Source organism: Aulonocara stuartgranti (genome assembly GCF_965226115.1).
Source record: "Aulonocara stuartgranti genome assembly, chromosome: 14".
In the NCBI taxonomy this organism is placed as follows: domain Eukaryota; kingdom Metazoa; phylum Chordata; class Actinopteri; order Cichliformes; family Cichlidae; genus Aulonocara; species Aulonocara stuartgranti.
This window is the reverse complement of record NC_138950.1, coordinates 8,208,136-8,224,718: the sequence shown is the minus strand read 5'-3', so window position 1 is coordinate 8,224,718 and position 16,583 is coordinate 8,208,136. Positions and strand designations below refer to the sequence as shown.

General features: G+C 38.9%; 1 protein-coding gene across 4 annotated transcripts in view; it reads left to right on the top strand.

Annotated features, from left to right (window-relative positions):
* The window catches only part of fndc3a (fibronectin type III domain containing 3A), a 47,196-nt gene that overhangs the window by 12,362 nt on the left and 18,251 nt on the right, over nt 1–16,583 (top strand). For all 4 annotated transcript variants that reach the window (XM_082503274.1, XM_082503273.1, XM_082503275.1 and 1 more), the window contains one exon: nt 8,300–8,375. In XM_082503274.1, coding sequence (XP_082359400.1) covers nt 8,300–8,375 — 76 coding nt within the window. The remainder of the gene's footprint in view (nt 1–8,299; nt 8,376–16,583) is intronic.

The following is a 16,583-nucleotide window of genomic DNA, read 5'->3' as shown; positions in this document are numbered from 1 at the left end:
TAGCCAAAGGTTAAATAGTAATAAGTTAAAAAGAAAAAAACACGACACTATTGTTTCAACATCACAACCACTAAGCCCCTGTTTTGTTGTGTTGTAATCTTATTTAGTCACTGCTTACCAAATGCCTTCCCTGTAAATTTTTTAAAAACTGCACCCCATTGTCAAATGTGTAGGCTATAAAAAAAAGAAAATATTACTGTGACTTCATAACCCTGGATTAAGTAAAGGTTTGGCCATGTTTTAAGAGACTACAAAGCTTTTGCAATAAACTGGCTGACAGACCTGTGGCATCATTCATCTTCCCCCTGCTACTGATGTGAAGAGACCCACTGCTTGACAGTTACTGCTGGTTGGAAGCTGACTCTTGGTTTTCACTTCACTGTCTACAAGCATTCGCCTTTGCGTCCTTTTTAAGATGCACAGGAAATCAGGCTTTGCCTTTCTGTAACTAGCATTTATTTAGATGTGGTGTTAACAATTTGGTGATAAGTTATATGGAGCTCATTACCTGCTGTGGTTTAAGAGGGTACAAGATGACTGCTGGCAGAGAGTTTGCAGACATCTGCAAGTTTTTGTTCTGCTTGCTTAACAGGTTTTTGATTAATTGCTTTCCTCTAGTTCTAGATTTTCTTGTACTTATGGCGAATGGGCATTGTTGGTGAGCTTCATTCTTTCCACTCTGGCCTTTGCTTTGAAGTATCTGCTGTGTGTGAAGAGCTTTGGCGCACCCTCATGCAGACATACAATGACACTTGACACACATTGCAGTGGTTACTGAAATAATTACAGCATTTTATCAAAACATGCTTTCAAATGCAAAAGCAAATTGCATGTTGACAACTACAGTTGATAAAGGTGTGGAAGGAAGTAATAACTAGATTTGTAGAAAAAAAAAGCTTTTTTGTTATTATGCACTAAAATGCCATAAGTAGTTTTTGTAGCAGAGATTCTGCCCCCTTTTTGACGACACTGAATTTGGCCGTTATGTCAGGGAAATAGGTGAAGCCAATCTTAGTCAATGGCCCCATTCGGAAATATGAAGACAAATCCCTTGGGTGATGTAATATGTTACATTGTGCTCTTTAGGTATCTTGAGACAGTATTTTTTTTAAAAACAAAACAAAAAACAACCCAACAACAAAATGCATAAATATGTAGCAGGGTTTCTAAGGTAAATTTAAACTTTTAACTTTGGTTGTTTTTTGTTTTTGGTAGAAATCTAGAAGAAAACATGGGCAGTGGAAAAGAATAACACATGGATTTTAATGTGGCCAAAACTGTGAAACTACCTGGGCTTTCAACTGACCAAATAGTGACCAAGCTAGAAAATCTCAGCTAGGAAACAGACTTTGAGTCCAAGGACTGTTTTGATAGTGGAACAAAGTGCCTTCGCTTTAATGAGAGATTGCTTTGGAAGCAGTACACTCAGCACAGCACTTCACAAGTGTGGGCTATGTGGTAAAGTAGCCAGATGGAAAGTGCTCCTGAGTAGGGGAGAAAAAAAAACAAGCCAAAAGTAACAGGGCTGTGCATTACTTGCCTAGCACTAGTTTCACTGTCAAGCATGGTGGTAGAAGCATGGCAGTGATTTTCCTAAATATGTGATAAGAAAAGATGAGAGCCAGCTATTGAAAATCTCTCTTGACTATCATTATGCTGTTGACATCCTTTTTTTATTTGTAACTATGCACTCATTTCCCAGCCATTGTTGGAATGGGTTGAAAATTGACTCCAAACTATACGCAGCCCAGAACCTTTCCAGAAATGTAACTACATCTCAGAATGACGTAGTAAAGGATTTCCAGGCCCTATAAACATGGCAACTTGATTTCAACAACAAAATGTGCTATATTGTAATTGTGTTGAGCTATTATTGCTTTGCAGTAGCTTCAGTTAAAAAGACTATTTTAAATTTATTAGCTCCAGCTGGATTGAAATGCACATAGAATCTCTGGACAGTAACAGTTGACCCAGTAGTATTTGGAGGTGGAATAAAAGAGTGATGGAAAGATGTAAAACATGTGGGATATACTGTCATTTATTTTCAGTTGATTATTATTTGTAGGGATGTCATGATACCAGAAATTTAGTACATCGTATGAATAGAATTACATGGTTTTAGTACCAAAGAAAATGATCTTTGCATAGAATTACACTCCTTTATTTAAAAAGTCATTTCAAATCGTTGAGACTATGGCAGTCAGTAATTTAAAATGTTATCATTATATTGTGTTTACCATAGCTGGAGAGTAGCCTAATGTTACAGTTACATAGTGAGAATAGTCAAATCTTCAAGTCAGGCTGTCAAAATAAAAAAGAGGAAGAGAGAAAATCCAAATCAGCTTAAGAAACAAACTGTACTGTAATTTATTTGGGATTTTTGCAAAACGGTGATCCCAACAGTGCACCCATTTAAATAGAATGCATCATTATTTTGCTCTGATAGTACTGCTGGTATAATAGTTAAGTTGATCAGGTATAAATTGCCTTTGTCTGCATATAGAAGTCACTGGTGAATTACTTGAATTTTTTTGTTTTTCTTATTGTCTGCATACCAGCATTTCAGTTCAGTTAGCTAATTGCTCAATTCTTATTATTGGCCAATTAACTTTTTAAATATGTAGATTTTGAAAGGTAAAAGTCTTGAATTCACAAATTTCAAACACCAATTATCCCCTCCACTGAATTGTGAAATATTCATATGTAGTTTGAAAACGACAATAAAAAAAAAAAGGTTGTCTGTTTTTTGTGCACTGTAATATAAATATATACTTGTATTTTTTTTTTAATTGAAGTACAGATTAATATAGGTCAAAACCATTTAAAAGCTATTACTGTATATCATTTTATATAATGACTTAATGCAAAGCTCAAACACCCTGTCAGTCAGTAGTGTTTGGTCAGTATTGATGTGTGTTTAGAAAGGGATGATCTGATATCCTCGTGTTGGTGTTGTTCCCAGACCATCATGAAAATGTTGTTCCAGGTTCAACATTGCAAGTGACCAATCACATTGTTGTGACGTTATTCCTTTGCGTGCCAAGCCATTCGTGCATTTATGAAATTCCAATGTTGCAAGGACAATATCAATTCTGCTTACTGTTTATTAAAGGGTTACGGTTAGGGTTAGGGTCAGGGTCTGTTGATCGGCGGACAGAGGCGGTTTCACGCAGCTTAACTACAGTTTTTTGTTTTACGCCGGTTTTTCCCGAAGTCGCAAAAGTATGACGTCACAACATTCTGATTGGTCACTTGCAATGTTGATCCTGGAACAACATTTAGTATGATGATCTGGGAACAACACCAACACGAGGATATCAGATCAACCGTTTAGAAATATGATGAGGCATAAAGTAGAGAAATGAAAACTAATTAACTTTGTAAACAAGATGCCAGTGGAAGCTGTTGTGTAAATGAGATGTATGAATCTGTATGACTGACTGTGTGCTTTGGTAATGCTTTGTAGTTGCTCTAATACATATAACAGATTATCCTCTCTAAATTAATGGCACAGAGAAGAAGACGGTTATTTACAACAGTATGAAAACCTCTTTAAATTATTTTATTTTTCAGGGTTTTTTTCCCCCCCCTATCCCCTTATGTAACGTTTCCAGGGTATCCTGGAGGGTGGAGAATCATTAAATTGGTTTGAATCATCATTGCACACGCAAGTGTATGCCATCAGCTGCAGGGAGACTGCGTTAGTTCCTGGCTAGTTCCGACACTGGCAGGATTTTTCCCTGTGTCATTTGGCTCCTGCTTCCTGTCCACCCAGCTGCTATCTCGCATCAACACACAGTAAACAATTAAGAGGAACAAATAGTGAGAAACCTGAACTCTGAGTCACCAACGGCAGAAAAACGTCAGAGCTAACAGCCACAAACGCACAGAACAGCCCCATTCTCCTGGGTAATAAAACACAGCAGTGGCCACCTGTGTGACAGCGTGTGCGTACTGATCCTCAATCTCTTTGCATAGGGCTCATACTTGGATGCAGATCTTTATAGCAGTGAGAACAAGATATACTGCTTAACCTTTGGACACACTGGTTATATAAATTTGTGGCAGCTTAACTGAATTGTGTTGTTCCCTGTTGTGAATGTAACTGGGAAACCATTGCACATTGCAGTGCTTAGTCATCTGTGTGAAAAGTAACCTTTGCAGCATCCTAGCACTTCTTCAGAGTCTGTCTACTTACAAATAAAGTCATCACGCTGTTGGTCTTTACTGCATCTGGACATTTAATACAGACAGCCAGCTTGGGTTGGAGATGGGCACAGAGGTTTTTGGAGCCAAGCAGTGACGTTGTGGATCTTTCTGCTTTGTTTTTTAAAAATAACTTTCTCCTTAATCTTTGTTGTTCTGCCATTGTCTGTGGTAGCACCTAGGCTGTGCTCAAATTATTAATTAATTCACTTGCACACTCATTCAATCACTATATAGTGTTGGCTGTATTGTAGGCTCACTAGGACATAACTGGAGACAATTGTTTATACATTTCAGACACTACATGTATGTACTGCTGCTGAGATTGTAGACCATGCGCACCTCAAACTTGCAACTAAAAAAGTAAAGTATGATGGAAACTGCAGGTGTAACTGCGTTATTATATAATAATAATAATAATAATAATACACTAATTATGAAAGAAAATTACCATTTCAAGTTGCAAATTGCAAATATTTCATAAGTAATCTACTTAAGTATGTATCACAAATGTATGTACAGTTTAGACTGAGCATTTAAAGTCTTGAATATGGCTCTCCTGTTTAAATCTGGCACCCAATGGGTGGGTAATATTTACAGTTGTATTTTTGAATGGCAAGACAAAGTTTTTGAATTCCCTGCTTATTTACTGAGTAGTACATTATATGGTCAGGCAGATATAGTCCTGCAAAAGCTTTCAAATTTGGCACGCTGATTGGGGCTAAATCGGGATCTTACAGACTTGGACACCCGTAAATGATCAGAACATAAGGTATTGTATTGTTATTGCTCGGATTTGGGCATCTTCACAGCATTCTTGCGCCATATTTTATTTTCATTCAACATCCCATTTTGAAAAAGCGTCACTGGACCTCTGGTTAACTGCTGAACTGCTTGAACCTGTCATTGCTGTTTGCAGCTATATTTGACAGTAGGATTTTAAGTTAAGCTTTACATCTGAGCTTCCTGGGGATGTAAGAGCTATGTTTGTGCATGACACGTGGCACTATCAAAAGAGGAACTTGTCTTATCTGAAAGTGATTTATCTTTTATGGTGTCGTTCCCCCGCCCCATTCTGCAAAGTCAGTTTATGCATTAAAAATGTTAGATGTAGTTATTCTCAAACTAGTAGTTTTTTGTTTTTTTTCCTGCTTCTTGTATATGTGGCAGGTTCTAAGGTCTCAAAAAAACGCACCAAATCCATTTGCTTGTTTCACTAATGGCAAGATGATGTTTTCAGTTTTGTTTTATTTTGTTTTAAATTCAGAGGATGATGAAGGATAAATGATTACAGATGAATAAGTAGATTTTGCCTTTTTGCGCTGTAGTGACTCTCCACTTAGTAAGCAGTTGTCCATAATTATTTTGTGTGGACACACAATAATGTCTACAAATTGCATGGTTGAATGACTGCAATATTTTAGATTAAAAAAATTAAAGGCAAGTGAAATCAAGCTGAAGGTTCACTATTCATATTTCACTTTGTGCTTTAGTCCATAACTGCCTGCAGGAAAAGGAAAAAGAATAAAGAAAAAAAAAATCCATAATTCAAAGAGTGTCAGCCTAATGATTATATCCATTTCTTTTTAGTGTGTGTGAACTGCATAAACTAAAGTTTACCTTTTGAATTTTTTTTATTTGATTTTGATGTTTTACAGTCAGATTGTGTGATTTTTGTTTTGTGGAAGAGTTTGTTGTACTCTTTGTTCAGCAGTGTCAGTGACGCAGAATATTGGGTAACTTGACATACGCTGATCAAGTGATCAGCACTGTCGCTTTAAGGAACGATCCATTTGGAGTAAATGAGGACAGATGTTAGTAAAGCACTGAGTACTTGCAAGCTGTGTGCGTTGTGTCACTATACAAATAATCTCTCGGTTTTGTTTCATTTTTGCTGCTTTCTGATCTTTAAAGACAGCACAAATGACACGAGGCTGGAATTGTCACAAATGCAGGAGCTCTGCAGTTGAACTCCTACCACCTCATCTCCGCTCAAATTGATCGGAGTATTAAGAGGATGTACGGCATGTTGCTCTGTGAATGGGAGAGAGAGACAGGGAGAGTATGAGGGGGAGGGAGAGAAGGGAGGGCGAGGGAAAGGGACTGTAGCGTAGTCGTATATGTCAGCCTCAGAAGCTGCGTGGGTCGCTCAGCTCCCTCACGCCATTGTTGTTGTTGTGAAAAAGAGAGAACAAAGGACTCCCCATGCTGTGGACCCCTTATACCTTTGCCGGCTCAGCTGTGCCATGATCACACCCTGATGGAATGCTCTTGAAATTAACCATATTAAGGAGCACAGCAGGCGTTAACTGAGCTGGCACGCAGTCAGTCACAGAGTCAAGAAGGGAACTGGAGAGGGAACTGAGGCATCATCTAAAGTCCTCCTTATTTTTGCTCCTGATTTCTTGGGCTCATCTGCCTCCTTTTCCGGAGAGTGGCTACTGCTGATAACGTTTCAATCCCTTCTGTGAAGGTTTGGCGTGGACATCGCTGTGGCTTATTTGTTGAAGGGGTTGCTGTGGATACTGACGGTAGGGAGGCTGCACTAGAGCCAGAGGCGAAAGTGAACAAGCCGCCTGCTGCAGAGAGAGACGCTGTTTGAGCAGATGCGGCTGAACCACGCTAAGCAAGCATGAGATTTATGAACTACTTTGTGTAAATGCTACGTCCAGTGCAAGAGACCGATCTCTATATTACTGCACTCCTCGCATCTTGTCAGTTTCTTCCTGGACTTTATGCAGGAGTTCATGGAAGTGGAGGATGTTAAAAGAAAACATCCAAGCCAGATGTGTTAGCATCGCAGGTCATGTGATTTCTCATGAGGGTTGGGTGAAATGGTGGAGGGTCTGATAGACCCTGGAGCATCTTTTCCTTTCTGTGACTGCGTGAACAGAGACGCTTGAATGAGAAAAAGCAATGCGGGCAACAGTAAGTAGCAGTCAAATCTTTCGCAAGCAAAATTTCCTTTGTTTGATTTTTATTGGCTGGCAGTGAATGTCACAGTATTGATTACAACAGTAATTTCCAGTGTAAAATTAAATGGGGGAGGAAATATCCTACAAAGCATATTTGCTTCAAATCAAAGAGAGTGTAAAACAAACATACACATGCAGCCGTCTCTGAAGTAGCGAGACTTTGATTCACTTAAACCTCCCTTGCCCCTCCCACCACCTCCATCATCTACGCTTGCTGCTGACGCTGCTTGTGTGGGTTTGTATGGACATATGAGGCTCTGTGTGGCAGGCAAAGGGCTCTTTCCTCTCCCTGCTGAGCACATGAATGGGAGCAGTGTCAGAGATGGAGGTGCTGATGATTTCAGTGCTTGAAGCGAACCATAGTCAAAGCCCTTTGCTAGAGGAGTGTAGATTCTATGACAGCGACTTCCACAAGAGTGAGGTAACTAGCTCCCACACACAGTGCCAGGCAACAAAAGCCTAGTTGCGCATGTTTCAGACTTTAAAAAGACAAGTTAACGGAATAATCAGTTTGTGATCTTGATATTTTCATTTTCTAACCTAAGCTAACCTGTTATTTAATTGAAAGGAGAAAAATAATGATTGTTATAAACTTACAATAACACTTTGGATGCAGCTCTTAAAAGAAAGGTTATATTGTCAGAGACCTTGAAGGTGATTGGAAATGTCTTTACAGACCAAAGTGTGCTTTTTAGTTTGTGCTTTCTTGGTTGTTGTTTTTTTTTGCTTTTTTTTTTTTCCTGGTCTTTTGTAAATGACATAAGCAGTGTGACTCATTGTCGGCTACGTAGCTGTGTCTTTTCTTAATCAACAAATTTGTCTTTCCTGTACATTTGATTTAGCTGTGGCGAGAAACTGTTTTCCAGCAAATTATATTTTATATTATCATATTGGTTTTTGTATTTTTTTTTTAATACTTTTTTTTTCTTTTTTACGATTGTGGTTTTTACCTTTTTGACTTTCCTGAATTATACCTTCTTTAGGGTATGAGACGGTTTAATTATTTTAAAGTTATTCATTAAGCATGGCACTTTTGTAGGTCATTCAGTATGCCTTCACTGAAATGAGAGTTTGAAACTCATATTTTTCTGTTTGTCATCTTGTTTGCTTTCTCACAGGTAATCCTGGTGCAAGTAAACCCAGGTGAGGCCTTTACTATTCGACGAGAGGATGGTCAGTTTCAGTGTATCACAGGTAAGAAGAAGCGTTGATCTTTTTAGTCTAAATTTTTATCTGTGTTGTCTAATATGACATAACGTTCAGTTAAGTCAGTCTTAACTTTTTTTTTTTTTTTTTTTTTTTTTTACCTCACTGGATGTTTTTCACCTGTCTTTATTCATTAATGCATAGAGACAAAAACAAAACAAAACGTATTTTCTCAGTTCTGTTTTTTGCCTTTAAAAATTAGTTCATACAATGTCATCTGTTAATCTATTTTTGGAATACAATAGTTTCCCCAGCATTTTAAAGAGATAATTAGGCGTTGTGTTTGACTATGTGTTTTCTGCATAGATAACATGGCAACAGTATTAGATCAAGGTTTAATTTTCATCATAACCTTGTACATATGAATACATATAAAATGTTAAAGCTTCAAACTCATTCATTTGCAGCAGAAATCATCAACAGCTAATGAAAAATAAGGCACCTGCATGACTGTCACTCAACTGAAGAGCCTTTTCTGGCATTTGGTAGAGAAGGCGTGGCTGTCAGATAATCATATTAATCTTCACTCTGCATCACGTTTACAAAGAGAAAATGAAAGTTGAAATGTTTGGATAAACTTAGCCTTGGGAAAACTAGAGACCTAGAGGGGAGTAGGACAAAGGGAGATTAAGTTGAGCCTAAAGTCAAAGTTGGGCTGGTAAATCTGATCATTCTACTTGTATGTTCGTCATTTAAGTCATGGTGGTTGGTAGTGGTACATTTAACTGCTTCATATCTTAAAGCATGCATAATATTTTCCACCGTTACGTATGTAAATGGGGTGGAAAAATTACTATAGGAGGGGTTGTATTGAATTACAGGGTTGCAGTAGTGTTAATAAAGTGCTTGATGAGTGCGTTTTTTTTTTTTTTTTTTTTTTTCTCAGGATATGGTAATCTGATTAACACAGATTCTGTTCTTGTCAGTTATTTCCTTTATGTGGAGTCATTCAGCTTGGTTTTTTCGCCTTGAAAGAGAGGAAGTTGGTGAGGATGCAGTGACGTATTTTTACTGAAAAAATATCAGAATGGTAGTCATGTGTCATAGCTCTCAGCTTGCTCAGTGCCATAATTGCACGTATAGTTTCAGTTACAACAGTGACTAGTTCAAAGAATGGCATATGACAAGATGTTTTTAAGACAAATATCTTTAAACGTGCTTAAAGGACAGATTCTTGTTCTGTAGTATGTGATGTACATGTGGTCATGCAAGCATTATTTAAGTGTGTTTTGTTTACTATAATCATTCCATCTGTCTTTAAAGTTAATAAGAGGCTTCAGCATTCTGAGACTGTTGAATCAAATGGGTATCTTCCAAAGGTACCGTGGTTTAAGTATGAAGTTCTTTATTTTCTTCATCTGGACACTGTTTTCCTTGTCAATATGGCAGCAAGAGGATAACATGAACAATTAGATGCCTACTGAAAAGCACAGTTAGTTTGGAAGGTATTCATTTGACTTGTCAAACTCAGACTGCTGAACGCTCCTATTACGTTTGCTGAACTTTAGAAGAGAGCTTTTTTTTTTTAAAATTTTTTTATATTTAATCAAAGCCTTCAGACTTTGTCCCTCATCACTTGATTTACACATAAGGAAGAGACCTGTGACCATTGTAAACGGGAGCAGTGATTAAAGCAAGCAAAACCGGTTTTGTGTACTCATACGATCACATGTACTGTTTTTAGAAGACTTAAAAATGAGTGAGCCTATTGTTTAACACAACAAACTAACAAAAAAGATGTTAACAAAATGTGCATTATTTATACGAATCTAGCATGAGAAATGCTTGATTACGCTCAGTTAATATGTAATTTTGTTCTCTTTATATTCTTCTCCCTCATCTCATTAAAAATCCATTGTCCTGATGAATGGTGCATCTGTAATCTATATATCATAATGTTAAAGAAAAATATGGCATAATTACAGTGTTTAGTAGAGGGCTTGGGGCAAAAGATGTTTGAGTAAGATGTGTTACTCATGCTTATTTGTCCTGATGGCATTTCCTTTTCCACAATTGTTGGTGATTACGCTGGCTTTGTGACAGCAACAATGAAGTCTAGCCCTAACGTGTTGCTGACAGTGTGAAGGAGGGGAAAAAAGTGCCAGCGTAGTTGTAGGAGGGAGCGTCGTGGTACCATAATTATAAATGATAAATTATAGTTGCCCGGAGAAAACATTGATCTGAAAATGATTTGCTTTGTTTATGGCTTGGTACACGGGACATCCTGCCCTGTATTGACATTTCCTCGAGCTCATAGCCACTCTTGCGTTCTCTCTCTCCAATTGTGAATTTGATATGATAAGGAAAAAGATGTTAACATAGTGTGATTAATTTCTGATACCCTTTGTGACCCCATTCAGCATTGTAGGACACATTTAATGATTTCCATATAGACTGCTGCTTACTGTCTCATTGTGTCTGGGCCTTTTGTCTATACCATGTGGCATATAGAAATAACTATGAGATGACATGCCCCAGGGATCTATAGTTAAATGACAAAGGAGTTATAGAAAGTGATACTGCCCAGCCAGGAAGCCATAATACAGTGTGCTCACAGCAGGGGCTCTTCTCCCTACTCCTCTCTTCTGAGTTCTCACACCAGTCCCCCATTATGAGCTTAGTAAACCTTCCTAATAGGGAGCAAGCATGCATAGTTTCCATCAGAGGAGAAACAAGGAGCTGAGAGGTGCCACATAGATCAGTGTGACTGCTACTAACTGGCCTGTCACAGGGTGCACTCATCTCTCTGTGACGTGAATAGAGGGATGACTCACCGCTTGCAGTGCAAGGAGGGAGGAAGAAGTGTGTGTGTGTGTGTGTGTGTGTCTGTTTGTGCTTGCAGGCATGCATGCATGCATGTATGTGCTGGTTGATTGGGTTGTTTTTTGTTTTGTTTTCCCCCTCCCTTGTTTGTTCAGAACAACCCATACAACACAACAATATCTCTGTTCACTTAAGTGTTTAATGTGCACGTGTATGCTTCCATCTTTAACCCTGGTGTGTATGATGGTATCACAAAGCCAAAAGGATCTGGCTTACGCACTTTTTGCTTTATACGACATCATTTTGTGTGCTCATATATTCACATATTTTTAGCAGCTTAATGTGCACAATTTCTGTGTGTTAGGGCATGGCAGCCAGGTTAATAGGAACGCACAGTCTTGTTAAATGTCGTTTATAGAAGGCGTTTGCCTTTTTGCTAAGTTGGAGGCGGGACCTGAGATGATAGAATCTAATTGGAGTGGCCATTTACTGTGCTTGTGTTGGGTAACTTTCTTGCCACAAGGAGAGTGGACATGCCCTCACAGTTTCAGGCCAGCACTCCCTAATTTGGCTTTCTCTTTACCTACTTCTAGATGCCAAATCTAGACGTAGATGAAGAAAGCTGCATCACTGGAATCTGTAGCCACCTGATAAGCTTGGTGACAGATGAGGCAAGTCAGCTTCAGGACCACTAGGTTGATTAGATCCACTTCTTTATGTGATATAGCCTTGCGGTGATTCACCATCACTTTGGATGATTCAGTCGGTGGTTTATGGCATAAAGCTCTGTCTAGTTCTACAGGGCTTATTGAACCTGATAGTGATTTGCCATTTTTTTTCACAAAAAATCTGTCATTTTGGTATTGTGACGGGAAGCTAAAAATAGTGTGCACAGACCTTCATGTTACTGAGCAGACACACACCTTACTCAGTTTGATTATTCAGTCCTTCTGCTTACGTGTCCCTTATCTCCGCTGAGGCTGTCTCACAGCTATGAAACACTTCACTTCACTTCATTTCTGATGATCTGCAGGTGTCTTTAGTCTTTCTTTTTCCCTATTGAAGAAAGTTACATCTATCATATCCTGTGCCTTAAACTGTCTACACTGTATACTATGGTGTAGTCCGTTTTGAGACTGTTTTGATGACAATCTATGTTCAAGAAGTTCTACGAAAATAATTCCTATGATTTGAGTTTTTGGGGTTGAGTTAATTTGATCCACTTCACTTGCAGTATCATCAACTTGAATTTTTTGAGCTTGTTAGTGCATACTAACCTTCAGAAAAACTGTTTCAGATAGGCTACCCTAGAAAACTGTATGTATGTAACCATCACGTTTTTTCCCCCCCAACAACAGGAAAAAAAAAACATTAAATGAGAATTTCAAATATGGATTATACTTTTTCTGTCGCTGCTTAATTTTCCACCACCTCTTTAGGTGTAATTTATACTTCAGTGTTAAATCTATATGGAGTCTATGATGTAATCTACACTAGTGTCTACTGCTGTTGCTGAAATTTAAACTGGTGTGCCTGCACTTAGGCAGTTTGTCTCTTCAAATTAAAGCATTCTCCTCCTGTCTACCTGAAAAAATGGTGGCAGAAGAAGTGGCCGCTGGAAATGTTTAGAATGAAACAATGGTAATGAATGAACCCATCGTAATTGGTGCAACATTGGTCCAACGTTACTCAGTCTTCGACTGAGTAGCTAAGGCCATCATGAAACGGTTGCTGGTGGCACAGGCTACCAGCAACCAGTAGTCAGCCTATTATTTTAACTGGAAATAAACAGAAATTTGGATGAATTGCATCATTTAAAATTAAAACCCATGTGAACAGCTGTAGTTGGACTTCTTTTCATACACAACACCCTTTCCCAAACCACAGCCATCACATATGGTTTACAGGATTGGGCTGCAAACATCAAACACATTAGCACTATTTTTATGCTCATCACCTCCCCCACCTAACTCCAAGGACATGTACACAAACATGTGGATGCAGACAGTTCATTCACAGCTTCTGCAGTGAGTAGCTCTAAGAATGACTGAGCTTGTGAGTCATTCTCCCGCTGCTGCGTTGATACCAAGGGAAAGGGGTAAAGAGGATATGATGGGGGGGTGTCAACTTAACCCCACCCTCCACCCCCGTTTAGGCAGTTGGGGGATGTCCATAGCAATAAGATGGTTGCATGTCTCTTAAGCTGTTTTTGTGTTTGGGAAATTATCATTTCAGACATCATAACTTTATGTCAGGAAACTGTTTTTAAAGTGGAATCTTTATTTCCTGAACATAGTCAGATAATTCATTATTTACAAAAAAGTGCCCCCTGTAGTCATGGCCCCTCTCTTGTTCTGGTTTAGTCTGGCTTACAGCAGTATAAGCCTCTGATGTTCTGTAATAAGCACAAGCATGAAGGTTACTGACTCCCTCCCTTCCTGTAAACGTCATTCATACCGGTGGGGGCTGCAAGACTCACACAGATGCCTTAACATTTTTAGGATATTCAGATTAACTTTACAAATACCCAAGAAAATGTCTATTTTTTTCTTAAAATGTTCAATTGTTTACAGCTTCCTCAAGTTCTGGTTTGCACAGTTCCCTCTCCTTTTTTTCTCCTCCTCTATCTGGATAGATTGGTGATGGTTGGATGCTAGCAGGCATATTTTGGATCAGCACTGTGTCTGAGGATGGGTGTACACATGCAGCCTTTGTAATCTGATAATAAAATGTTGTGCTTGCTATAAATTACTGCCTTCTTAATTTGATGAAAGATATTTCCCGCCTAAAAGAAAAATGCTATATCATGCAAAAAAGGGAACAATTTGCCACAGTGTCATCACTAAAAATTCAGGTTATGGTTTTAAGTTCTAATTATTACTTTTTGGGATTATTGACAGTTCAGTACTTCCTTTTCCCTTGCTTGGGTGTAATTATTATCCACTGTCAGTAAGTGTTCTTGCATCCCCTGCCTACCCTAACTCTCCTCTTTATTTGCTGATAGAGACAATTTATTAGCTCTAATTAATCAAGCCCACTTCATCTTTATAGGACCACAGTTCATCGTGTTGCCAGTGAGAGCTCATTGAGAGCGCCCATATGAAAATACTGACTGTTGTTCCCTCTGAATGCTTTCCTGGATTTTTACACTTGTCTCTTAACCCAAACAGACTCTATGTAGCTTATCTGCTTCTTTGTAGTCTTCAAATGTAATTGAGGGTTCATCGTACATCGGATTAAACCTGACAGTTTGCTTGTATTATAGCAAGCAAATTTTATAATCTATTATTTCAACACCACGTCTGCCAAGTTTTGTATTTTTGCAGCATGCAGGTGGGTGCTCAAAGGGCCTCAGCTCATTTTTGTGTATGTGAACATGTATGCGGCCTTTTGAAAAGTCTTTAACTCCTAGAGGAATACTGATACTTTCTTTTTTCTTAATGAGTTTTTCTTTTTTCTGTGGCAACTTCCTCTGGAAGGCTGGCACTCCATGGCCACGTCAGCACAACCAGTGCTTCGGTTGACTCAGGGGGAGGAGGGGGGTGGGGATGTGGCCTTTTTTTTTTTTTTTCTTCAAATAATCTGATCTTTGTCAGCACGCGTGCGTCAGTTTGATGTAAAAAGAGTGGGTGTCTCCCCCTATTTTCCACCCTGCTTCTCACATCGTGGACTTCTATCCTGCCTCTCTTACCTTGTACTTTCTAGCCCATGCACTCCAAGTTGGTAGACACAAAGCTTTTCATTCTGTGTGAACAACGTATAGCATGCTAATGAGATTAATCAGATTTCCTGTTCCTCAGCATCAGAGGCACTAACTAGAATTGCTTTAGGCAGTTGTTAGGCTGATGTGCTGCTTAGTACTGAGTGGCATAATAGATTTTTCTTAAAAGTGAGTAGAGTTCACAATGCAGCCCTTGAACTCCTACTCAAATTATATTGTTAATCTAAAAATCTATGATAGCTGAGCCAGTGTGACTGGCTTCATTCAGACAAAGTCTCCTCATGTTACCTGAATTTTTGTCCTTGCACAGCCTGTGTTCTTAGGCAGGGAAATGACTCACTGCCTGTTTGCCCTTTTGACTTCAGTATAAAAGGCCTATCTTCTGTTTGTCTTATTCAAGAAAGTTTATTAGCAGGGAGCAGGTGCCCTGCAAAATCATGGGCTTACGTAGTTGGGTCTCCTGGAGGCTACTGTTGATGCATTTAGTCTTGGCTCGGTACACTGGGTCAGTGGGGTAAAATTCTTTGTAACCCTTTGTATAGCAAATAATACCAGAAAGGGGATGTGAGTATGATGCAATTCTAAGCTGTCGTACTACTTTTCTTTGTAAAGTGATGCAAACGCGTCATGATCAGCTATAGATTAAAGTTAACATTTCTGTCTACCCATATGGACATTTACCTTCTCTTATCATGTATTCATGACTTTTCTCCCCTCTCACATTTCTCCCACAGCCTGTAGAATAATATACAAGCATAGAAATGATCACATTTACTTCCTTTCCTGATAGCAACAGCAATATCACCAAAGCTGTGCAACATTCACACACGGATTGACCTACACAGATAAAGACTGCTGTGTCAGCTTCGATGGTGCAGCATTACTTTTCTCACAAAACAAAGTTGCTCGACTGCCTCTCAAACATTACCCGCCTCTGTGTTGAGCTGCTGATTACAACTGTGAACTCTGGACCTGTTATTCTGTGTTGAGATTTTATCTGTTTACACTTAACTAAATGCTACTACAGTCTAAAGCAACAGCCTCACAGTTACTGTAATTTGGTCCCGAATGTATTAACGGCAATGCTTCTGTTATTTGGAAGTAATAGTGGTGGAAATATCCAAAACAGGTAGCTGGCAAACTGGCAGCTGTTCCTATTTGTGCTCGTACTTGCTGTTAATCTTCCTTGAGACCTGGAGGCTGGACTTAGTGCTGAAGGAGGGCAGTGCTAAGTGTTAGTGGGAGTGTGGCAGGCTATAGTCCTAGACACGTTAGAATTAGAATAGCTTTTGCCTCTTATTACTCTTTTGACAAAATGAGTGAAAATGCTTAATCAAGCAATCTCTTTTGCTCTCCTCCATGACATATGGCATTGGGGGGCGTTTGTCTTTGGTCTGTAAGAAGAGAAATGTGTGAATGTGCAAACTTGGCTGAGAGGTCTCTTTCTTTCTCCAAGGCTTTTTGCTGAGCTGTCTCTTCTCTGAGCTGAGCTAAGCCGTTGAACTGCCCCCCACAACAGAGCAGGAAACTTTGTTCCTCAGCACTTTTGGAAAGTGGTTTTCTTGCATTTGCCAGGATTTTTAAAAATGTGTTTTGGGCCTTTTTTCTCATAGGTATTAAGAAAATACTTATTGAAAATGCATCTGGTTTAGAAAAACAAATCATATACAGGGATATTCCTCTTACAGAGGTGCAGCTTTAGTTAAAACTGC